Raw genomic sequence first — 25986 nt, 5'->3', positions numbered from 1 at the left:
CTCTCTGCGGTTCCACCATTACATTCTGTGTGTCGCCATGTTCACTGATCGGCACTCTCTGCGGTTACACCGTTACATTCTGTGTGTCGCCATGTTCACTGATCGGCACTCTCTGCGGTTACACCGTTACATTCTGTGTGTCGCCATGTTCACTGATCTGCACTCTCTGCGGTTCCACCGTTACATTCTGTGTGTCGCCATGTTCACTGATCGGCACTCTCTGCGGTTCCACCGTTACATTCTGTGTGTCGCCATGTTCACTGATCGGCACTCTCTGCGGTTCCACCGTTACATTCTGTGTGTCGCCAGGTTCACTGATCGGCACTCTCTGCGGTTACACCGTCATATTCTGTGTGTCGCCATGTTCACTGATCGGCACTCTCTGCGGTTACACCGTTACATTCTGTGTGTCGCCATGTTCACTGATCTGCACTCTCTGCGGTTCCACCGTTACATTCTGTGTGTCGCCATGTTCACTGATCGGCACTCTCTGCGGTTCCACCGTTACATTCTGTGTGTCGCCAGGTTCACTGATCGGCACTCTCTGCGGTTCCACCGTTACATTCTGTGTGTCGCCATGTTCACTGATCGGCACTCTCTGCGGTTCCACCGTCACATTCTGTGTGTCGCCATGTTCACTGATCTGCACTCTCTGCGGTTCCACCGTCACATTCTGTGTGTCGCCATGGTCACTGATCGGCACTCTCTGCGGTTCCACCGTTACATTCTGTGTGTCGCCATGTTCACTGATCGGCACTCTCTGCGGTTCCACCGTCACATTCTGTGTGTCGCCATGTTCCCTGATCGGCACTCTCTGCGGTTCCACCGTCACATTCTGTGTGTCGCCATGTTCCCTGATCGGCACTCTCTGCGGTTCCACCGTCACATTCTGTGTGTCGCCATGTTCCCTGATCGGCACTCTCTGCGGTTCCACCGTCACATTCTGTGTGTCGCCATGTTCCATGATCAGCACTCTCTGCGGTTCCACCGTTACATTCTGTGTGTCGCCATGTTCCATGATCGGCACTCTCTGCGGTTCCACCGTTACATTCTGTGTGTCGCCATGTTCACTGATCGGCACTCTCTGCGGTTCCACCGTTACATTCTGTGTGTCGCCATGTTCACTGATCGGCACTCTCTGCGGTTCCACCGTCACATTCTGTGTGTCGCCATGTTCCCTGATCGGCACTCTCTGCGGTTCCACCGTCACATTCTGTGTGTCGCCATGTTCCATGATCAGCACTCTCTGCGGTTCCACCGTTACATTCTGTGTGTCGCCATGTTCCATGATCGGCACTCTCTGCGGTTCCACCGTTACATTCTGTGTGTCGCCATGTTCACTGATCGGCACTCTCTGCGGTTCCACCGTTACATTCTGTGTGTCGCCATGTTCCATGATCGGCACTCTCTGCGGTTACACCGTTACATTCTGTGTGTCGCCATGTTCACTGATCTGCACTCTCTGCGGTTCCACCGTTACATTCTGTGTGTCGCCATGTTCACTGATCGGCACTCTCTGCGGTTCCACCGTTACATTCTGTGTGTCGCCATGTTCCATGATCGGCACTCTCTGCGGTTCCACCGTTACATTCTGTGTGTCGCCATGTTCACTGATCGGCACTCTCTGCGGTTCCACCGTTACATTCTGTGTGTCGCCATGTTCCATGATCGGCACTCTCTGCGGTTCCACCGTTACATTCTGTGTGTCGCCATGTTCACTGATCGGCACTCTCTGCGGTTCCACCGTCACATTCTGTGTGTCGCCATGTTCACTGATCGGCACTCTCTGCGGTTACACCGTTACATTCTGTGTGTCGCCATGTTCACTGATCGGCACTCTCTGCGGTTACACCGTTACATTCTGTGTGTCGCCATGTTCACTGATCTGCACTCTCTGCGGTTCCACCGTCACATTCTGTGTGTCGCCATGTTCACTGATCGGCACTCTCTGCGGTTCCACCGTTACATTCTGTGTGTCGCCATGTTCACTGATCGGCACTCTCTGCGGTTCCACCGTTACATTCTGTGTGTCGCCATGTTCACTGATCGGCACTCTCTGCGGTTCCACCGTCACATTCTGTGTGTCGCCATGTTCACTGATCGGCACTCTCTGCGGTTCCACCGTTACATTCTGTGTGTCGCCATGTTCCCTGATCGGCACTCTCTGCGGTTACACCGTTACATTCTGTGTGTCGCCATGTTCACTGATCGGCACTCTCTGCGGTTCCACCGTCACATTCTGTGTGTCGCCATGTTCACTGATCGGCACTCTCTGCGGTTACACCGTTACATTCTGTGTGTCGCCATGTTCACTGATCGGCAATCTCTGCGGTTCCACCGTCACATTCTGTGTGTCGCCATGTTCACTGATCGGCACTCTCTGCGGTTCCACCGTCACATTCTGTGTGTCGCCATGTTCACTGATCGGCACTCTCTGCGGTTACACCGTTACATTCTGTGTGTCGCCATGTTCACTGATCGGCACTCTCTGCGGTTCCACCGTTACATTCTGTGTGTCGCCATGTTCACTGATCGGCACTCTCTGCGATTCCACCGTCACATTCTGTGTGTCGCCATGTTCACTGATCGGTACTCTATGCGGTTCCACCGTTACATTCTGTGTGTCGCCATGTTCCCTGATCGGCACTCTCTGCGGTTACACCGTTACATTCTGTGTGTCGCCATGTTCCCTGATCGGCACTCTCTGCGGTTCCACCGTTACATTCTGTGTGTCGCCATGTTCACTGATCGGCACTCTCTGCGGTTCCACCGTTACATTCTGTGTGTCGCCATGTTCCCTGATCGGCACTCTCTGCGGTTCCACCGTCACATTCTGTGTGTCGCCATGTTCACTGATCTGCACTCTCTGCGGTTACACCGTTACATTCTGTGTGTCGCCATGTTCACTGATCGGCACTCTCTGCGGTTCCACCGTTACATTCTGTGTGTCGCCATGTTCACTGATCGGCACTCTCTGCGGTTCCACCGTCACATTCTGTGTGTCGCCATGTTCACTGATCGGCACTCTCTGCGGTTCCACCGTCACATTCTGTGTGTCGCCAGGTTCACTGATCGTCACTCTCTGCGATTCCACCGTCACATTCTGTGTGTCGCCATGTTCACTGATCGGCACTCTCTGCGGTTCCACCGTCACATTCTGTGTGTCGCCATGTTCACTGATCGGCACTCTCTGCGGTTCCACCGTCACATTCTGTGTGTCGCCATGTTCACTGATCTGCACTCTCTGCGGTTCCACCGTTACATTCTGTGTGTCGCCATGTTCACTGATCGGCACTCTCTGCGGTTACACCGTTACATTCTGTGTGTCGCCATGTTCACTGATCGGCACTCTCTGCGGTTACACCGTTACATTCTGTGTGTCGCCATGTTCACTGATCGGCACTCTCTGCGGTTACACCGTTACATTCTGTGTGTCGCCATGTTCACTGATCGGCACTCTCTGCGGTTACACCGTTACATTCTGTGTGTCGCCATGTTCACTGATCGGCACTCTCTGCGGTTACACCGTTACATTCTGTGTGTCGCCATGTTCACTGATCGGCACTCTCTGCGGTTACACCGTTACATTCTGTGTGTCGCCATGTTCACTGATCGGCACTCTCTGCGGTTACACCGTTACATTCTGTGTGTCGCCATGTTCACTGATCGGCACTCTCTGCGGTTACACCGTTACATTCTGTGTGTCGCCATGTTCACTGATCGGCACTCTCTGCGGTTCCACCGTTACATTCTGTGTGTCGCCATGTTCACTGATCGGCACTCTCTGCGGTTACACCGTTACATTCTGTGTGTCGCCATGTTCACTGATCGGCACTCATATATATAACATTCTCATTCAGTGGTCAGTGCCTTCTTAAGGCATGGGCTAACTGGGCTACAGTTCTCTGCCCTCCCCCCGGCGAATACTATTGCCCAAAATGTCATTAAAAATGTCGGAGTTCTAACTGAATGCAGCCAACATTAGTTAATTATCATTTTTAATCATATTTTTTCTGGGGAGGGGGTGATTACAACAGTACAGTGCTTTTTATTTTATATAGCCTAACTTTTTATTGGAAAAAAAAAAGAATGTATTCATTGATAACGTTGCTACATTTTTTTTACGGAATAAGTATTGAAATGTATTTCAAGAGTAAGACACAACAAAAACGAAAGTAGATGTACTGTATCTTTAATGCAGTGACAGGGAGGTTTGCTAAGTATGCCTATATCTTGTTACCCTATGCATGGATTTAGGAGAGGCTACTTTGTGGGGGGACCCCCAATATACACATAGCCCAGGGTTCCCAAAAATTGTTAAGCCGGCCCTGGCACGGGTGCGGTCCAAGTATTAGAAGTTTCCCTGCTGCTAGATATTTCGTTAGCATTGTATCATTCTTTCCCCTGTGCAAACATTCTGTAATAACATCAACAATGAGGCAACATGGCCGCCACCAGTTCTACTACTGTATACTTCCAATATAAATGAGAAGGAGATAAAGACAGCCAATAATCAACCGTTCTCTTTTTCGAAGGAACACTTTGTAATGAGCGTGTAGTGGGGTTTCTGAGGGTGACAGAATTTTTTTATATTTTATCTCAGTCTGGTTTTGACTCCCAGTTCTGTTCATTGCTTCCTGTATATGCCCATCGTCCGTCACGGCAGAGGTACCCAACCCACTCAAGGTCGATGAGGCAGGTAGGCACTTGGAGGCTGGGGAGGATCAAAATAGATGGGTGAGGAGGGGAGGGGGGGGAGGAAGATTAAGGCCACGTCCATAGAGGGGTTGTCAGTGCTGAACCACGCTGACGCTGAGGCTCGATCGGGAGTCGGGGGGGAGACTGAGGGAGGCGGGGCAGTGACGTCGCTGGGCCTATCGCCCGCGACGCGTCAACGTCACGGCATCGTGACGTTGACGCCGCTTCACGCTGATTGGAGGTTTTCAGCCGACAGCGCTCTGAAAAACAGCTTGGCGCTCGGCTGAAACCTCCAAAGCCTCAGCACGCCTGCGGACGCTCGCGTGAGCCCCCTCTAAAGACATCCTCATGGAGGATGCAGGGGCTCAGCGCGGAGCGTCAGCACGGCTCAGCGCGGCCTCCCCTGCGATGGACTCGGGCCTAAGATTAAGACATGACCAAGGGAAAGAGAGAAGGATATCTTAACATGACAGACACGTATAATTAATTAATTTACTTGGGAGGCAATGTGCTGTTATACAACAAAAACATTAAATAGGAGAAGTCCCGGTCCTTATAGAACATACACACTAAGGGCCGGATACATCAAACTGCGGTACCCTGAAAATGCGGTCTGATCGCCAAAGTGCGTTACTTTTATCATGCAATACATCAGCGTTGCAGCGCCGAAAAACTGTTTTCAAATCCATTAAAAATATCGGATCCGATAAAACTGAGGCCTAATAGCGTATTTTGGGGTGTTAACGGCCATTCATCACATTCCGATATTTACAGTATTGGAACAGGATTAAACAGCTGATATATCTCAGATACTTTATCCCCTACTCCAGGCTGGGGTTAACCCCGTCATTCCTATATAATGCCCAAGATAAGCTCTAACAACCTGAAATATAACTTACAACACATTACAGTCAATTTTAACCCCAACGGGTTAACTGGTCATAGGTTTCCATGCCATAAAAATACTCTACCTACACCCCATGGCCACCTTACTGGCAAGTAAAACATCACCATGCAATGCTTTATTAACCTCTAAAGCAACAAAGGGGTTAACCCCCCACCCATCCCCCCCAAATATATACATGTAAAAAGACATACAAAACTACATTAAAGATACTCTAAAAATATCTTCGAACCATAAACCCATAGATTATCACTGTAGCTACATAGGCCCTCTCAATGGGCACTAGATAGCCACATTGGCAATCAATGGCAAGCTGTATTACAAAAAAATGTAACAATTTGAAAATACATTACTTGTCTCTCTTGCTTACCTTATTGGCTAGTAAAGCATTGATAAGCAATGTTTTTCAAACCACTAAGGTAATAAAGGGGTTAAACCTCTTCTCCCCTCCGCCAGAAGGCAAAACCGCCCACCCCGGGGCAACTACCCCCATGACCACCCCCTACAGTAATGGGAAATAACCCCATTAGCCAAATGTGACTGTGGGCTTTTTCCCATTGAAAAGCATTAAAAAAAAAAAAAACAATTATGAAATACATTTAAAATGCAGTAAATAAAAATACCACGTGTGGTGCATTTGCGTGTCTCAGACGGGTCTGAAAAATGATTGCTTAGAAAACGGTGCTTTCACTGCAGCCAGGGATTCTGGGTAATGACATGTAACTGTGCACAGTGTTTCACTCTTGACTTACAAACACCTATTTAAAATATAGCCATTAAATCTGAATTGATTGCCACTGTGGCTACCAAGACCATCAATGGGAACCTAGATAGCCACATTGGCAATCAATGTCCTCCTCATCTTATTGGCTGAAGCCACCAGGAACCAATCAAAAAAAGAAATAGTGCCAAATCATTAAAAAAAACATTAAAAATAAGCCAATCCCAAGTCTGAATTGCGTTAAAACTGCAGACACAGCCATATCCTACATGTGTGTTTTTTTTAATAAATAAATACATTTAATCGTTCTGTACTATGAGAAAATACTTGTAGCATTTTTGTTTTGTAAAAAAACACTGAATGAGATTTTTTATGTATTATAATGTAATAAGCACTTTTTGTTTTTATAACAACCATTTGCAAAGTCACACCCCCTTCCTCTTCTGAAACAGGCTCTGGCACACCCCTTTTTGAGCCCCGCCCTCTCTCTAGCAGTGCCTCAATTGTATCTAGTAACTGACTGGTCACATGATCTTCCCCACAGAACTTTGCATCTTTGGTCCTCTTCTGATGCACTGACAGCCATTTAGTGAACCCCCGAGCTGAATCTTCACCGATCGATCACATGAGAACGGATCGATCGGCAACTTAGCTAATTACTTATCATTGTGTGGATTGTATTGATGCGCATATTAAAGGGGAAATATATATATATATTTTACAAATATGGCAGCTTGGACGGCTGCTTTTAAAACCCCCATAAAACCACAACAGCCATTAAATTAATCCAAAACCTGATGGCAACAAGACCAAAACCTTACAAAAACCATAAAAGGTTGTCAAAAAGGATAAGCAATGTATTTGAATATTGTTTTTATTTTTTATTTTTGTAGTACACATTACCATTGATTGCCAATGTGGCTAACGAGGCCCCATTGAGAAGGGGTAAGTAGTCACAGTGACAATCAATGATTTTATGATAAAAAATTGTTTTTCATATATTTTTAATGTAGTGGAATATTTTCCTAACGTGTATTTTTCTAACGTAGTAATAAGACCCATTGTTTATTTATATATATACTGTATACTGGGTGCGATATTAACACCACTTTAACGGAGCTTGATGGATCTGGGCCCAAGAGATGATAAGAGATATTCACAAGGCCCCGGGAAGAGTCACCGTATGCTGAAGCGTTATGCTGAAGCAGTCGGTGTGGGAATTGGATTTGTTCCCAGTACGTTAAAGGATCCAACCGTAATCTGAATGTAAAAGCGAGTAGTAATACAGCCAGGTAACACCAATTTCTATTTCAGGGCCCCCGCCGGCTGCAAATACTGTGTGTTTCTGTAGTGACTGTCATTGAAGTGGGCGTGATTTCTGGGGCACTTTCAGTCTCGGTTTTACCCTCTGTAAGTATCTTCCATTTCTCCCTCCCCTCCTATAAGTGACCGGAAGTCACATTGTACCGTATGCGGAGATGCAGTGACCGTGTCTCCCACCCCTCCTATAAGTGACCTGAAGTCACATTGTACCGTATGCGGAGATGCAGTGACCGTGTCTCCCACCCCTCCTATAAGTGACCGGAAGTCACATTGTACCGTATGCGGAGATGCAGTGACCGTGTCTCCCTCCTCTCCTATAAGTGACCGGAAGTCACATTGTGCCGTATGCGGAGATGCAGTGACCGTGTCTCCCTCCTCTCCTATAAGTGACCGGAAGTCACATTGTACCATATGCGGAGATGCAGTGACCGTGTCTCCCACCCCTCCTATAAGTGACCTGAAGTCACATTGTACCGTATGCGGAGATTCAGTGACCGTGTCTCCCTCCCCTTCTATAAGTGACCGGAAGTCACATTGTGCCGTATGCGGAGATGCAGTGACCGTGTCTCCCACCCCTCCTATAAGTGACCTGAAGTCACATTGTGCCGTATACGGAGATGCAGTGACAGTGTCTCCCACCCCTCCTATAAGTGACCGGAAATCACATTGTACCGTATGCGGAGATGCAGTGACCGTGTCTCCCACCCCTCCTATAAGTGACCTGAAGTCACATTGTGCCGTATGCGGAGATGCAGTTACCGTGTCTCCCTCCCCTTCTATAAGTGACCTGAAGTCACATTGTACCGTATGCGGAGATGCAGTGACAGTGTCTCCCACTCCTCCTATAAGTGACCGGAAGTCACATTGTGCCGTATGCGGAGATGCAGTGACCGTGTCTCCCACCCCTCCTATAAGTGACCGGAAGTCACATTGTGCCGTATGCGGAGATGCAGTTACCGTGTCTCCCTCCCCTTCTATAAGTGACCTGAAGTCACATTGTGCCGTATACGGAGATGCAGTGACAGTGTCTCCCACTCCTCCTATAAGTGACCGGAAGTCACATTGTGCCGTATGCGGAGATGCAGTGACCGTGTCTCCCACCCCTCCTATAAGTGACCTGAAGTCACATTGTACCGTATGCGGAGATGCAGTGACCGTGTCTCCCACCCCTCCTATAAGTGACCTGAAGTCACATTGTGCCGTATGCGGAGATGCAGTGACCGTATCTCCCCACCCCTCCTATAAGTGACCTGAAGTCACATTGTACCGTATGCGGAGATGCAGTGACCGTGTCTCCCACCCCTCCTATAAGTGACCGGAAGTCACATTGTGCCGTATGCGGAGATGCAGTGACCGTGTCTCCCACCCCTCCTATAAGTGACCGGAAGTCACATTGTACCGTATGCGGAGATGCAGTGACCGTGTCTCCCACCCCTCCTATAAGTGACCTGAAGTCACATTGTACCGTATGCGGAGATGCAGTGACCGTGTCTCCCACCCCTCCTATAAGTGACCTGAAGTCACATTGTACCGTATGCGGAGATGCAGTGACCGTGTCTCCCACCCCTCCTATAAGTGACCTGAAGTCACACTGTACCGTATGCGGAGATGCAGTTACCGTGTCTCCCACCCCTCCTATAAGTGACCGGAAGTCACATTGTACCGTATGCGGAGATGCAGTGACCGTGTCTCCCACCCCTCCTATAAGTGACCTGAAGTCACATTGTACCGTATGCAGAGATGCAGTTACCGTGTCTCCCACCCCTCCTATAAGTGACCGGAAGTCACATTGTACCGTATGCGGAGATGTAGTGACCGTGTCTCCCACCCCTCCTATAAGTGACCGGAAGTCACATTGTACCGTATGCGGAGATGCAGTGACCGTGTCTCCCACCCCTCCTATAAGTGACCGGAAGTCACATTGTGCCGTATGCGGAGATGCAGTGACCGTGTCTCCCACCCCTCCTATAAGTGACCGGAAGTCACATTGTGCCGTATGCGGAGATGCAGTGACCGTGTCTCCCACCCCTCCTATAAGTGACCAGAAGTCACATTGTACCGTATGCGGAGATGCAGTGACCGTGTCTCCCACCCCTCCTATAAGTGACCGGAAGTCACATTGTACCGTATGCGGAGATGCAGTGACCGTGTCTCCCACCCCTCCTATAAGTGACCTGAAGTCACATTGTACCGTATGCGGAGATGCAGTGACCGTGTCTCCCACCCCTCCTATAAGTGACCTGAAGTCACATTGTACCGTATGCGGAGATGCAGTGACCGTGTCTCCCACCCCTCCTATAAGTGACCTGAAGTCACATTGTGCCGTATGCGGAGATGCAGTGACCGTGTCTCCCTCCCCTCCTATAAGTGACCTGAAGTCACATTGTACCGTATGCGGAGATGCAGTGACCGTGTCTCCCACCCCTCCTATAAGTGACCTAAAGTCACATTGTACCGTATGCGGAGATGCAGTGACCGTGTCTCCCACCCCTCCTATAAGTGACCGGAAGTCACATTGTACCGTATGCGGAGATGCAGTGACCGTGTCTCCCTCCCCTCCTATAAGTGACCTGAAGTCACATTGTACCGTATGCGGAGATGCAGTGACCGTGTCTCCCACCCCTCCTATAAGTGACCTGAAGTCACATTGTACCGTATGCGGAGATGCAGTGACCGTGTCTCCCCCCCTCCTATAAGTGACCGGAAGTCACATTGTGCCGTATGCGGAGATGCAGTGACCGTGTCTCCCACCCCTCCTATAAGTGACCGGAAGTCACATTGTGCCGTATGCGGAGATGCAGTGACCGTGTCTCCCACCCCTCCTATAAGTGACCTGAAGTCACATTGTGCCGTATGCGGAGATGCAGTGACCGTGTCTCCCTCCCCTCCTATAAGTGACCTGAAGTCACATTGTGCCGTATGCGGAGATGCAGTGACCGTGTCTCCCACCTCTCCTATAAGTGACCGGAAGTCACATTGTACCGTATGCGGAGATGCAGTGACCGTGTCTTCCTCTCGTCTGACTGTTAAGGTCGCGCTGACGATTCTGACGTCTGGGACCGGAGTATGGATCATTATTCTGTACCTACCAGGCAGACCCAATGTGAGTATCTCGTGCTATTTGTAAACAGGGAGCATCAGCCGTGGGGAACGTGCAGTAATGTAAGGAAGGCTCCGGTTCTGTTAGTGTAAGTGGCTGCAGCTTTCAATCCCCTTCGGAAAGTATATGTATAATCAGTAGTAAGACATCGTACACGCAGAATTGCCTTTACAGTTATAAATGCCTATGCACAATTTGGGGGATACTCTTTAAAAAAGCACCAAAGAAACAATTCCACCAATCTGGCCAAAACACAACCTTCTGAAAAAACAAATGTAACAATCTAACGGCTTTCCTTAAACAAATGTAACCATGCTAAAAGCAAGATTGGGTGGATATAGGAAGTTTACGTAAAATGTTCGCTTATATATAAACCAATTCTAACATGTAACATTCTCACTTACACAACAGAAGACAAAAAGACCCAAATGCTACGTCCAATGTGACAAGACACAGTTAAATACTTCAATGTCAGTATTCTCAAGAGTAAGGGTCATTTAGTTAAACCCGTTGGCCAAAGCGTTATAAGCCTGAAGCCACGTCCCAGCATGACCAGTATGCAGCCACGTCACGGCATAACCAGTATGCAGCCACGTCACGGCATGACCAGTATGCAGCCACGTCACGGCATGACCAGCATGCAGCCGCGTCACAGCATGACCAGTATGCAGCCGCGTCACAGCATGACCAGTATGCAGCCGCGTCACGGCGTGACCAGTATGCAGCCGCGTCACGGCATGACCAGTATGCAGCCGCGTCACAGCATGACCAGTATGCAGCCACGTCACGGCATGACCAGTATGCAGCCACGTCACAGCATGACCAGTATGCAGCCGCGTCACAGCATGACCAGTATGCAGCCACGTCACGGCATGACCAGTATGCAGCCATGTCACGGCATGACCAGTATGCAGCCACGTCACGGCATGACCAGTATGCAGCCACGTCACGGCGTGACCAGTATGCAGCCACGTCACGGCATGACCAGTATGCAGCCGCGTCACAGCATGACCAGTATGCAGCCACGTCACAGCGTGACCAGTATGCAGCCGCGTCACAGCATGACCAGTATGCAGCCACGTCACGGCATGACCAGTATGCAGCCACGTCACGGCATGACCAGTATGCAGCCACGTCACGGCATGACCAGTATGCAGCCACGTCACGGCATGACCAGTATGCAGCCACGTCACGGCATGACTAGTATGCAGCCACGTCACGGCATGACCAGTATGCAGCCACGTCACGGCGTGACCAGTATGCAGCCACGTCACGGCGTGAGCAGTATGCAGCCACGTCACGGCGTGAGCAGTATGCAGCCACGTCACAGCATGACCAGTATGCAGCCACGTCACAGCATGACCAGTATGCAGACACGTCACGGCATGACCAGTATGCAGCCACGTCACGGCATGCCCAGTATGCAGCCACGTCACGGCGTGACCAGTATGCAGCCACGTCACGGCGTGACCTGTATGCAGCCACGTCACGGCGTGACCAGTATGCAGCCGCGTCACAGCATGACCAGTGTGCAGCCGCGTCACAGCATGACCAGTATGCAGCCACGTCACGGCATGACCAGTATGCAGCCACGTCACGGCATGACCAGTATGCAGCCACGTCACGGCATGACCAGTATGCAGCCACGTCACGGCATGACCAGTATGCAGCCACGTCACGGCATGACCAGTATGCAGCCACGTCACGGCATGACCAGTATGCAGCCACGTCACGGCGTGAGCAGTATGCAGCCACGTCACGGCGTGAGCAGTATGCAGCCACGTCACGGCATGACCAGTATGCAGCCACGTCACGGCATGACCAGTATGCAGCCACGTCACGGCATGACCAGTATGCAGCCACGTCACGGCGTGACCAGTATGCAGCCACGTCACGGCGTGAGCAGCCACGTCACGGCGTGACCAGTATGCAGCCACGTCACGGCGTGAGCAGTATGCAGCCACGTCACGGCGTGAGCAGTATGCAGCCACGTCACAGCATGACCAGTATGCAGCCACGTCACAGCATGACCAGTATGCAGACACGTCACGGCATGACCAGTATGCAGCCACGTCACGGCATGCCCAGTATGCAGCCACGTCACGGCGTGACCAGTATGCAGCCACGTCACGGCGTGACCAGTATGCAGCCACGTCACGGCCAGTACGCAGCCACGTCACGGCGTGACCAGTATGCAGCCACGTCACGGCGTTACCAGTATGCAGCCACGTCACGGCATGACCTGTATGCAGCCACGTCACGGCGTGACCTGTATGCAGCCACGTCACGGCGTGACCAGTATGCAGCCGCGTCACAGCATGACCAGTGTGCAGCCACGTCACGGCATGACCAGTATGCAGCCACGTCACGGCGTGACCTGTATGCAGCCACGTCACGGCGTGACCAGTATGCAGCCGCGTCACGGCATGACCAGTGTGCAGCCACGTCACGACATGACCAGTATGCAGCCACGTCACGGCATGACCAGTATGCAGCCACGTCACAGCATGACCAGCATGCAGCCATATCACGGCGTGACCAGTATGCAGCCACGTCACGGCGTGACCAGTATGCAGCCACGTCACAGCCTGACCAGTGTGCAGCCACGTCACAGCCTGACCAGTATGCAGCCACGTCACAGCATGACCAGTATGCAGCCACGTCAAGGTATGACCAGTATGCAGCCACGTCACGGCATGACCAGTATCCAGCCACGTCACAGCATGACCAGTATGCAGCCACGTCACGGCCAGTACGCAGCCACGTCACGGCATGACCAGTATGCAGCCGCGTCACAGCATGACCAGTGTGCAGCCATGTCACGGCATGACCAGTATGCAGCCACGTCACGGCATGACCAGTATGCAGCCACGTCACAGCATGACCAGTATCCAGCCACGTCACAGCATGACCAGTATGCAGCCACGTCACGGCCAGTACGCAGCCACGTCACGGCATGACCAGTATGAAGCCACGTCACGGCGTGACCAGTATGCAGCCACGTCACGGCGTGACCAGTATGCAGCCACATCACGGCATGACCAGTGTGCAGCCACGTCACAGCCTGACCAGTATGCAGCCACGTCACAGCATGACCAGTATGCAGCCACGTCACGGTATGACCAGTATGCAGCCACGTCACAGCATGACCAGTATCCAGCCACGTCACAGCATGACCAGTATCCAGCCACGTCACAGCATGACCAGTATCCAGCCACGTCACAGCATGACCAGTATGCAGCCACGTCACGGCCAGTACGCAGCCACGTCACGGCATGACCAGTATGCAGCCGCGTCACGGCATGACCAGTGTGCAGCCATGTCACGGCATGACCAGTATGCAGCCACATCATGGCATGTCCAGTATGCAGCCACGTCACGGCATGACCAGTATGCAGCCACGTCACGGCATGACCAGTATGCAGCCACGTCACGGCATGACCAGTATGCAGCCATGTCACGGCATGACCAGTATGCAGCCATGTCACGGCATGACCAGTATGCAGCCACGTCACGGCATGACCACTATGCAGCCACGTCATGGCGTGACCAGTATGCAGCCACGTCACGACATGACCAGTATGCAGCCGCGTCACGGCATGACCAGTATGCAGCCACGTCACGACATGACCAGTATGCAGCCACGTCACGGCATGACCAGTATGCAGCCACGTCATGGCGTGAGCAGTATGTGGCCACGTCACAGCATGACCAGTATGCAGCCACGTCACGGCATGCCCAGTATGCAGCCGCGTCACGGCATGACCAGTATGCAGCCATGTCACGGCATGACCAGTGTGCAGCCACGTCACGGCATGACCAGTATGCAGCCACGTCACGGCATGACCAGTATGCAGCCACGTCACGGCATGACCAGTGTGCAGCCACGTCACAGCCTGACCAGTATGCAACCACGTCACAGCATGACCAGTATGCAGCCACGTCACGGTATGACCAGTATGCAGCCACGTCACAGCATGACCAGTATCCAGCCACGTCACAGCATGACCAGTATGCAGCCACGTCACAGCATGACCAGTATGCAGCCACGTCACGGCATGACCAGTATGCAGCCACGTCACGGCATGCCCAGTATGCAGCCACGTCACGGCGTGACCAGTATGCAGCCACGTCACGGCCAGTACGCAGCCACATCACGGCATGACCAGTATGCAGCCGCGTCACGACATGACCAGTGTGCAGCCACGTCACGGCATGTCCAGTATGCAGCCACGTCACGGCATGACCAGTATGCAGCCATGTCACGGCATGACCAGTATGCAGCCACGTCACGGCATGACCACTATGCAGCCACGTCACGGCATGACCAGTATGCAGCCACGTCACGGCATGACCAGTATGCAGCCACGTCACGGCATGACCAGTGTGCAGCCACGTCACGGCCTGACCAGTATGCAGCCACGTCACGACATGACCAGTATGCAGCCACGTCACGGCATGACCAGTATGCAGCCAAGTCACGGCGTGACCAGTATGCAGCCACGGCGTGAGCAGTATGCACCCACGTCACGGCATGACCAGTATGCAGCCACGTCACGGCATGCCCAGTATGCAGCCACGTCACGGCGTGACCAGTATGCAGCCACGTCACGACATGACCAGTATGCAGCCGCGTCACGGCATGACCAGTATGCAGCCACGTCACGGCATGACCAGTATGCAGCCACGTCACGACATGACCAGTATGCAGCCACGTCACGGCGTGACCAGTATGCAGCCACGTCACGACATGACCAGTATGCAGCCACATCACGACATGACCAGTATGCAGCCACGTCACGGCATGACCAGTATGCAGCCACGTCACGGCGTGAGCAGTATGCAGCCATGTCACGGCGTGACCAGTATGCAGCCACGTCACGGCGTGACCAGTATGCAGCCACGTCACGGCGTGACCTGTATGCAGCCACGTCACGGCGTGACCTGTATGCAGCCACGTCACGGCGTGACCAGTATGCAGCCACGTCACGGCGTGACCTGTATGCAGCCACGTCACGGCGTGACCTGTATGCAGCCACGTCACGGCGTGACCTGTATGCAGGTCCTAACACTACCTGTGAAAATTCTCTATGAGAACTATTACTGTTACTACTAACTAAATGACCCTTACTCACGAGAATACTAACATTGAAGTATTTTACTACAGTATGTATTTTGTCCCATTGGATGTAGCACTGGGTATTTTGGTCTTTTATTGTATACATTTGGCCACGCTCAGTTGCACTCCTTTTGATACAAATGTATATAGGATGAGGTGGGTTCTGGGGTTAGAGCTTGATGGGATTGTGTGTTTATTAACGTTCTCACGTATACAGTAACCCATTCTAATGTTACATTGTCACTTATAGAGTAACCCAGTCTAATGTTACATTGTCACTTATAGAGTAACCCAGTCTAATGTTACATTGTCACTTATAGAGTAACCCATTCTAATGTTACATTGTCACTTATAGAGTAACCCATTCTAATGTTACATTGTCACTTATAGAGTAACCCATTCTAATGTTACATTGTCACTTATAGAGTAACCCATTCTAATGTTACATTGTCACTTATAGAGTAACCCATTCTAATGTTACATTGTCACTTATAGAGTAACCCAGTCTAACATGGTCTCATAGTTTCAGTTCAGAACAATCATTCATTGTGTTTAAGTTCTATTCTATGCTGAGGAATCCACCTGTGCTGCCTCATGGCAGGTACCTGTACAGTGCTACCAATACAGGCATTCCTCGTTTTACAACGCTTCGCGTTACAACGAATGGCTTCTCCAACGCTGTGCAATGAATACCTATGTTCATTTTTACAACGCCAAAATGGCTTATCCAACGCTCTTACAACGCTTTGCAACGTTGTGTATATATATATACACATTCACATAAACAACGTTGCAAAGCGTCGTAAGAGCGTATATATATAATATTATACTATATAATATTATATTATACTATATAATATATTATTTATTATGTTATATTATATATATATAATACAGTATATACACTATATAATTTATGTGTGTGCTGCATATCTAATTGCCGGCATAAAATATTTGGTGTATTTTAGTGTTAAAAATGCCTTCAGGAACGGAACCTTTCATTTAAACAGTGTTCCTATGGGAAAACGTGTTTCGCTTTACAACGTTTCGCTTTACAACGCCATTTTGAGTAACGCATTGTGTCGGATAACCGAGGACTGCCTGTACTGTAACTTCTAAAGCTATGACTTTGCTTCTTATTTACAGACACTGTCGCACTGAAGTTCTTCAGGAAACCTGTAGCACTGGAAACACAGCAGTGTAACAGAACAAACATCTGTAAGCAGCCTTCCATAAACATAGACACACGGTCCTACTGATGTACAAGCACTTATCCCAAATCTGTGCCAATCCCAGACATTACTTTGAGCAATGACTTGTACATTTCTGATTCATCTGTGTTTCATATCTGTGTGAGAGTTTTTATTTCTTTGAAGATCTCCAATGGTTCTGTAGACTATCTACGAGTTTACAGAACATTCCAGGATTATTTCCTCTCTTCTTCTCTTTCTGACGCCATTAAATAGTTTACATTCTTCCCCGGGTACTTACCACTGTCCCTTGTAATGAAATGAGCATAGTGCTTAGATAGTGGGGGTATTTATGATTCATGTTAGCTATCTCAATATCAGAGCTCAGCAGCTGGAAGCCAAAACTCGGCTCATATCTCCAGTCCCATGTTGTATACAACTAGCTGTTGTAATAATATGAGGGACCAACTTACTGCCACTTTTGGACAGTTTTGGAGGTTGTTTATTAAGAACAATGGACCAAGGGTTTGGATAGAACGATATACCTAACATATTATTGATAAATCTGAAAATATTAGGTAAAGGCGGGTAATGTACTGGCTAGGCCCCCAAATATAGGACTTTGAGCCATTCTTATTGCAACGCCTACAACATTTATGGGAGACAATTCAAATGTGTTCAAGTAGGAACGGGTGAAGTACCAACGGTGTGAACATTTATAAGAATTCTCCTTAACATGAGTGCAAATAAACTCTTAGCCGAAGCTATGCGTATATTCTTCCAATCCTTATTATCAAGTGATTCACCAAACTGCCATGGTGCATAAATGAACATTTATTCTGTGTATCAGGGAGAAGAATAATCTCTGTATAAGATCTCAGTATGTAGTAGAGACTAGGGAGTAATAGAGAGCATTTTAAGTGACAACATTGTTATTTCATTTATTAACAGGTAAGTAAGTATAACTTACATATAAAATAAATCACGCTCGTCACAGGGTATTGTGGGGGGTTAAAGCGTCGCAGTCCGTTGGTGTTATACAGAAAGGGGCTCTGGAAATTGGATCACCCCGGAATAGCAGGACACTGCTCGGAATTACACCGGACTGCCAACAAGGTCTTGTAATGGTGGGGTCACGGTAACGCGGCGACGCGAGAAAATGCCAGGGCACAATATCAGATGCTTCTGGTGATGTGTTTCAGACATTAATATGTTCCTTCATATATATGATAAAAACATGCGAACAGCGCAGCAGGGCACAGTGCAAATATAATATTAATATTTATTGCAGCTTCTCTGAGCCTGACAGGTAAAGTAACCGATCTAAAACAAAATATATTCTAAACACAGTCACCTAGGAGACAAGTGACGCTCGTGAAGCCCACGCTGCTACACCTGCCGTATAAATGATAGTTATTTGACTATGTGGGACAAAAAATAAAAGATAAAAGATGTACCACAGAGGGGGGTAGACACTGACCATGGGATAGGCATATCGGGATGCCAAGGGCGGCGCTGGCGTATCTGTCTGGACGGCACCATGACGGAGCACACTGTTCTGAAACACGTTGAGGTCACTTGAGGCTGTTCCACCGCGCACACACATTGGCTGGGGCAGTGACCAGGAAGTGGCAGCGGAGGGTCCACACTACCAAGCGAAGGTGCAGTCCGGACAGATATACAGATATGCCAGCGCCGCACTTGGCATCCCGCTATTCCAATTCCATGGTCAGTGTCCATGGTCAGTGTCTGCCTCTCCCCCCCGCCCAGTGGTACATTTTTTATTTTTTGTCCCATATTGTTATTTGACTATCATTTAACATTCACAGGTACGGGGGGAGGTCAGAGGACCTGTGTTATTACGTAAGCTGCTTATTACCATATGATTAGCTATTTTTCAGATGACCGCATGCACATCGTAACCTGAAGCCCCTTTGGGGGGACACATCTCGGATGCACGGCCTGTCACGTAGCCCAGGACGTTTAACACCATTTATATTTAAGTCAAGAAGCAAAACACAATATAAATTACACTTCATTACAGAATATACTTTGGGGGACCTTATACTTATGAGGGAAATAACTTGGGGATAATTGGGCTCGAAATCCAGGCGTCTGGGGGACACAGGGAAGCCCCAGTGTAATTCACCCTGCGTACCATGCTCGCTGGGGAGAATTAAACTGTTACCAGCAACTTTGGCCCCCCCCAACTCATGCAACCAAAATAATTGTATTTCCACCCAAATATCCCCCCTAAAACTGACACACAAGAAATGTCACAGTTCTAGGGCTAAGGGAACATGAAATAGGAAAAAACAGGGTCATTTTATTTTCCAGCATGTATTATCCCGGGTCCCTGGCTTATGGAGGTACCAGGGACCCCACGGGTTCAGGGGTAACCAGCGGGCTTAACCTTTATTAGATAGCCTGGTTACCCCCTACCGTCACAAACTACAACACCCAGCAGCCCCTGGGGCTGCTAACCACCTGATGCCAGGGAGCCAATGGAGTGGCCAGATCTCCAGAGGGAGAGAGATACATTTGGCGGGCAGAGGAAGGAAGGTCAGTAGGAGCTGGGACACAGAGAGGGGAGGGTGTGTGTGTGCGCGCGTGTGCGTGCGCAGGGAGGGTGTGTGTGCGCGTGGAGGGTGTGTGTGTGCGCGGGGAGGGTGTGTGTGTGCGGGGAGGGTGTGTGTGTGCAGGGAAGGTGTGTGTGCAGGGAGGGTCTGTGTGCAGGGAGGGTGTGTGTGTAGGGAGGGTATGTGTGTAGGGAGGGTGTGTGTGTGCAGGGAGGGTGTGTGTGTAGGGAGGGTGTGTGTGTGTGCAGGAAGGGTGTGTGTGTGTGCAGGGAGGGTGTGTGTGTGTGTGGGGAGGGTGTGTGTGTGTGCGGGGAGGGTGTGTGTGTGTGCGGGGAGGGTGTGTGTGTGCGCAGGGAGGGTGTATTTGTGCAGGGAGGGTGTGTGTGTGCAGGGAGGGTGTGTGTGTGCAGGGAGGGTGTGTGTGTGCAGGGAGATTATGTGTGTGTGTGTGTGTGTGTGTGTGTGTGTGTGCGCGCGAGGAGGGTGTGTTTGTGTTCGCAGGGAGGGTGTGTATGTGCAGGGAGGCAGTGTATGTGCAGGGAGGGTGTGTGTGTGTGTGTGTGTGTGCAGGGAGGCAGTGTGTGTGTGTGTAAAGGAAGGGTGTGTCTGTGTGTGTGCAGGTAGGGTGTGTGTGTGCAGGGAGGGTGTGTGCGCGCGGGGAGGGTGTGTGTGCGTGGGGAGGGTGTGTGTGCGTGGAGGGTGTGTGTGTGTGTGTGCGGGGAGGGTGTGTGTGTGTGTGTGCGTGGAGGGTGTGTGTGTGTGTGTGTGTGTGTGTGTGTGTGTGTGCGGGGAGGGTGTGTGTGTGCGGGGAGGGTGTGTGTGTGCAGGTAAATGTGTGTGTGTGAAGGGAGGGTGTGTGTGTGTGTGTGTGTGCAGGGAGGGTGTGTGTGCAGGGAGGGTGTGTGTTTGTGTGCGCAGGGAGGGTGTATTTGTGCAGGGAGGGTGTGTGTGTGTGTGTAGGGAGGGTGTGTGTGTGCAGGGAGGCAGTGTGTGTGTGTGTGTGTGTGTGTGTGTGTGCAGGGAGGGTGTGTGTGTGTGTGCAGGGAGGGTGTGTGTGTGCAGGGAGGGTGTGTGTGTGTGTGTGTGCAGGGAGGGTGTGTGTGTGTGTGCGCAGGGAGGGTGTGTGTGTGTGTGTGCGCAGGGAGGGTGTATTTGTGCAGGGAGGGTGTGTGTGTGCAGGGAGGGTGTGTGTGTGAAGGGAGGTAGTGTGTGTGTGTGTGTGTGAGTGTGAAGGGAGGTAGTGTGTGTGTGTGTGTGCAGGGAGGGTGTGTGTGTGTGTGTGTGCGCGTGCAGGGAGGGTGTGTGTGTGTGTGTGTGTGTGTGTGTGTAGGGAGGGTGTGTGTGTGCAGGGAGGGTGTGTGTATGTGTGTGCAGGAAGGGTGTGTGTGCAGGGAGGGTGTGTGTGTGCAGGGAGGGTGTGGGTGTGTGTGTGTGTGCGCAGGGAGGGTGTGTGTGTGTGTGTGCAGGGAGGGTGTGTGTGTGCAGGGAGGCAGTGTGTGTGCGCAGGGAGGCAGTGTGTGTGTGTGTGTGTGTGTGTGTGTGTGTGTGTGTGTGTGTGTGTGTGTGCAGGGAAGCAGAGTGTGTGTATGTGTGCAGGGAGGGTGTGTGTGTGCAGGTAAATGTGTGTGTGTGTGAAGGGAGGGTGTGTGTGTGCAGGGAGGGTGTGTGTGTGTGCAGGGAGGGTGTGTGTGTGTGTGTGCAGGGAGGGTGTGTGTGTGCGCAGGGAGGGTGTATTTGTGCAGGGAGGGTGTGTGTGTAGGGAGGGTGTGTGTGTGCAGGGAGGCAGTGTGTGTGTGTGTGTGTGTGTGTGCAGGGAGGGTGTGTGTGTGTGCAGGGAGGGTGTGTGTGTGCAGGGAGGGGGTGTGTGTGTGTGTGTGTGTGTGTGCAGGGAGGGTGTGTGTGTGTGTGCGCAGGGAGGGTGTGTGTGTGTGTGTGCGCAGGGAGGGTGTGTGTGTGTGTGTGCGCAGGGAGGGTGTATTTGTGCAGGGAGGGTGTGTGTGTGCGGGGAGGGTGTGTGTGTGCAGGGAGGTAGTGTGTGTGTGTGTGTGTGTGTGTGTGTGTGTGTGTGTGTGTGTGTGTGTGCAGGGAGGGTGTGTGTGTGCAGGGAGGGTGTGTGTATGTGTGTGCAGGGAGGGTGTGTGTGTGTAGGGAGGGTGTGTGTGCAGGGAGGGTGTGTGTGTGCAGGGAGGGTGTGTGTGTGTGTGTGTGCGCAGGGAGGGTGTGTGTGTGTGCAGGGAGGGAGTGTGTGTGCAGGGAGGGTGTGTGTGTGTGTGCAGGGAGGCAGTGTGTGTGTGCAGGGAGGCAGTGTGTGTGTGTGTGTGTGTGTGTGTGTGTGTGTGTGTGTGTGTGTGTGTGTGTGTGTGTGTGTGTGTGTGTGTGTGTGCAGGGAAGCAGAGTGTGTGTGTGTGTGTGTGTGCAGGGAGGGTGTGTGTGTGCAGGGAGGGTGTGTGTGTGTGTGTGCGCAGGGAGGGTGTGTGTGTGTGTGTGTGCGCAGGGAGGGTGTGTGTGTGTGTGTGTGCGCAGGGAGGGTGTATTTGTGCAGGGAGGGTGTGTGTGTGCGGGGAGGGTGTGTGTGTGCAGGGAGGTAGTGTGTGTGTGTGTGTGTGTGTGTGCAGGGAGGGTGTGTGTGTGTGTGTGTGTGTGTGTGTGTGTGTGTGTGCAGGGAGGGTGTGTGTGTGTGCAGGGAGGGTGTGTGTATGTGTGTGCAGGGAGGGTGTGTGTGTGTAGGGAGGGTGTGTGTGCAGGGAGGGTGTGTGTGTGCAGGGAGGCAGTGTGTGTGTGCAGGGAGGCAGTGTGTGTGTGTGTGTGTGTGTGTGTGTGTGTGTGTGTGTGTGTGTGTGTGTGTGTGTGTGTGTGTGTAGGGAGGAAGTGTGTGTGTGCAGGGAAGCAGAGTGTGTGTGTGTGTTTGTGTGTGTGTGTGTGTGTGTGTGCAGGGAGGGTGTGTGTGTACAGGGAGGCAGTGTGTGTGTGCAGGGAGGCAGTGTGTGTGTGTGTGTGTGTGTGTGTGTGTGTGTGTGTGTGTGTGTGTGTGTGTGTGTGTGGGGAGGAAGTGTGTGTGTGCAGGGAAGCAGAGAGTGTGTGTGTGTGTGTGTGTGTGTGTGTACAGGGAGGGTGTGTGTGTGTACAGGGAGGGTGTGTTTGTGCTGGGAGGAAAGTAGCCTCCTGCACTAGGTCAGAGATCTCCCCTTAGGCCCCAGCTAGGCCCCGCTCCCCCTCAGCTTGTGGCTGCTACAGGGACTCCCCCAAGGATAGGGACAGGGTGACATGTTACAGCTGCAGCCTCTGATTCTGGTTCCACTTTCATTCTGACAGAGGAGGAGAGGGGAGAGGGGGGAGGAGGAGTTAGGAGTAGGAGGGACAGTTTGTGCAGACTCACAGCGGAGGGGATAAGGGGAGGGGACAAGGGGAGAGGACAAGGGGAGGGGACGGGAGAGGACAGACTCCAGAAGGAAGCAGAGAACGAGTGTAAAGTTGAAGAGTTTACTGTATATAATCAAGAGAAGCAGAGAGAGAGGTGAGAGGCTGATAGAGGGAGGAGAGAGGCTGATAGAGGGAGGAGAGAGGCTGATAGAGGGAGGAGAGAAGCAGAGAGAGGGGAGAGAAGCAGAGAGAGGCGGGGAAGCAGAGACAGGAGGGAAGAAGCAGAGAGAGGTGAGGCTGATAGAGGGAGGAGAGAAGCAAGCAGAGAGAGTGGGGGAAGAAGCAGAGAGGGGGGGGAAGAAGCAGAGAGAGTGGGGGAAGAAGCAGAGAGGGGGGAAGAAGCAGAGAGGGGGGGAAGAAGCAGAGAGGGGGGAAGAAGCAGAGAGGGGGGGAAGCAGAGAGAGCGGGGGGAAGAAGCAGAGAGCGGGGGGGAGAAGCAGAGAGCGGGGGGAAGAAGCAGAGAGCGGGGGGGGAAGAAGCAGAGGGGGGGAGAAGCAGAGAGGGGGGGAAGAAGCAGAGAGCGGAGGGTAGAAGCAGAGAGGGGGGGAAGAAGCAGAGAGGGGGGGGGGAAGCAGAGAGAGCGGGGGAAGAAGCAAAGGGGGGGGGAGAAGCAGAGAGAGGGGGGGGAAGAAGCAGAGAGGGGGGAGGCTGATAGAGGGAGGAGAGAAGCAAGCAGAGAGAGTGGGGGAAGAAGCAGAGAGGGGGGGAAGAAGCAGAGAGAGTGGGGGGAAAGCAGAGAGGGGGGGGGAAGAAGCAGAGAGGGGGGGAGAAGCAGAGATGGGGGGGAAGAAGCAGAGAGGGTGGGGAAGCAGAGAGGGTGGGGAAGCAGCAGAGAGCGGGGGAAGAAGCAGAGGGGGGGAGAAGCAGAGAGGGGGGGAAGAAGCAGAGAGCGGAGGGTAGAAGCAGAGAGGGGGGGAAGAAGCAGAGAGAGCGGGGGAAGAAGCAGAGGGGGGGGGAGAAGCAGAGAGAGGGGGGGAAGAAACAGAGAGGGGGGATAGATGCACAGAGATGGGGGGAGACGCAGAGAGGGGGGATAGATGCAGAGAGGGGGGGAAGAAGCAGAGAGAGGGGGGATAGATGCAGAGAGAGGGGGATAGATGCAGAGAGAGGGGGGATAGATGCAGAGAGGGGGGGAAGAAGCAGAGAGAGGGGATAGATGCAGAGAGAGGGGGGATAGATGCAGAGAGAGGGGGGATAGATGCAGAGAGAGGGGGGATAGATGCAGAGAGAGTGGGGATAGATGCAGAGAGAGGGGGATAGATGCAGAGAGAGTGGGGATAGATGCAGAGAGAGTGGGGATAGATGCAGAGAGAGTGGGGATAGATGCAGAGAGAGTGGGGATAGATGCAGAGAGAGTGGGGATAGATGCAGAGAGAGTGGGGATAGATGCAGAGAGAGTGGGGATAGATGCAGAGAGAGTGGGGATAGATGCAGAGAGAGTGGGGATAGATGCAGAGAGAGTGAGGATAGATGCAGAGAGAGTGGGGATAGATGAAGAGAGAGAGGGGATAGATGCAGAGAGGGGGGATAGAAGCAGAGAGAGGGGGGATAGAAGCAGAGAGAGGGAGGATAGAAGCAGAGAGGGGGGATAGAAGCAGAGAGGGGGGGATAGAAGCAGAGAGGGGGGATAGATGCAGAGAGAGTGGGGATAGATGCAGAGAGAGTGGGGATAGATGCAGAGAGAGGGGGATAGATGCAGAGAGAGGGGGGATAGATGCAGAGAGAGGGGGGATAGATGCAGAGAGAGGGGGGATAGATGCAGAGAGAGGGGGGATAGATGCAGAGAGAGGGGGGATAGATGCAGAGAGAGTGGGGATAGATGCAGAGAGAGTGGGGATAGATGCAGAGAGAGTGGGGATAGATGCAGAGAGAGTGGGGATAGATGCAGAGAGAGTGGGGATAGATGCAGAGAGTGGGGATAGATGCAGAGAGAGTGGGGATAGATGCAGAGAGAGTGGGGATAGATGCAGAGAGAGTGGGGATAGATGCAGAGAGAGTGGGGATAGATGCAGAGAGAGTGGGGATAGATGCAGAGAGAGTGGGGATAGATGCAGAGAGAGTGGGGATAGATGCAGAGAGAGTGGGGATAGATGCAGAGAGAGTGGGGATAGATGCAGAGAGAGTGGGGATAGATGCAGAGAGAGTGGGGATAGATGCAGAGAGAGTGGGGATAGATGCAGAGAGAGTGGGGATAGATGCAGAGAGAGTGGGGATAGATGCAGAGAGAGTGAGGATAGATGCAGAGAGAGTGGGGATAGATGCAGAGAGAGTGGGGATAGATGCAGAGAGAGTGGGGATAGATGCAGAGAGAGTGGGGATAGATGCAGAGAGAGTGGGGATAGTGGGGATAGATGCAGAGAGAGGGGGGAAAGAAGCAGAGAGAGGGGGGTAGAAGCAGAGAGAGGGGATAGAAGCAGAGAGAGGGGATAGAAGCAGAGAGAGGGGATAGATGCAGAGAGAGTGGGGATAGATGCAGAGAGAGTGGGGATAGATGCAGAGAGAGTGGGGATAGATGCAGAGAGAGTGGGGATAGATGCAGAGAGAGTGGGGATAGATGCAGAGAGAGTGGGGATAGATGCAGAGAGAGTGGGGATAGATGCAGAGAGAGTGGGGATAGATGCAGAGAGAGTGGGGATAGATGCAGAGAGTGGGGATAGATGCAGAGAGTGGGGATAGATGCAGAGAGAGTGGGGATAGATGCAGAGAGAGTGGGGATAGATGCAGAGAGAGTGGGGATAGATGCAGAGAAAGTGGGGATAGATGCAGAGAGAGTGGGGATAGATGCAGAGAGAGTGAGGATAGATGCAGAGAGAGTGGGGATAGATGCAGAGAGAGTGGGGATAGATGCAGAGAGAGTGGGGATAGATGCAGAGAGAGTGGGGATAGATGCAGAGAGAGTGGGGATAGATGCAGAGAGAGTGGGGATAGATGC

General features: G+C 51.8%; 2 protein-coding genes across 2 annotated transcripts in view; both read left to right on the top strand.

The window, feature by feature from the left end:
* Positions 1 to 17982, top strand: part of LOC142463609 (uncharacterized) — a 39555-nt gene extending 21573 nt beyond the window's left edge. Inside the window, exons 8-11 of the mRNA XM_075566560.1 lie at positions 4604 to 4699; positions 7638 to 7733; positions 10678 to 10749; positions 17012 to 17982. Of these exons, the coding sequence (XP_075422675.1) occupies positions 4604 to 4699; positions 7638 to 7733; positions 10678 to 10749; positions 17012 to 17026 (279 nt within the window). The 3' untranslated portion in view covers positions 17027 to 17982. The remainder of the gene's footprint in view (positions 1 to 4603; positions 4700 to 7637; positions 7734 to 10677; positions 10750 to 17011) is intronic.
* A 5060-nt stretch (positions 17983 to 23042) lies between these two features.
* Positions 23043 to 25986, top strand: part of LOC142463608 (uncharacterized) — a 52387-nt gene continuing 49443 nt past the window's right edge. Inside the window, exon 1 of the mRNA XM_075566559.1 lies at positions 23043 to 23148. The gene's annotated coding sequence lies outside the window, so the exon portion shown is untranslated. The remainder of the gene's footprint in view (positions 23149 to 25986) is intronic.

This window comes from Ascaphus truei, chromosome 11 (assembly GCF_040206685.1).
Source record: "Ascaphus truei isolate aAscTru1 chromosome 11, aAscTru1.hap1, whole genome shotgun sequence".
Lineage (NCBI taxonomy): Eukaryota > Metazoa > Chordata > Amphibia > Anura > Ascaphidae > Ascaphus > Ascaphus truei.
This window is presented reverse-complemented; position numbering and strand designations above follow the sequence as displayed.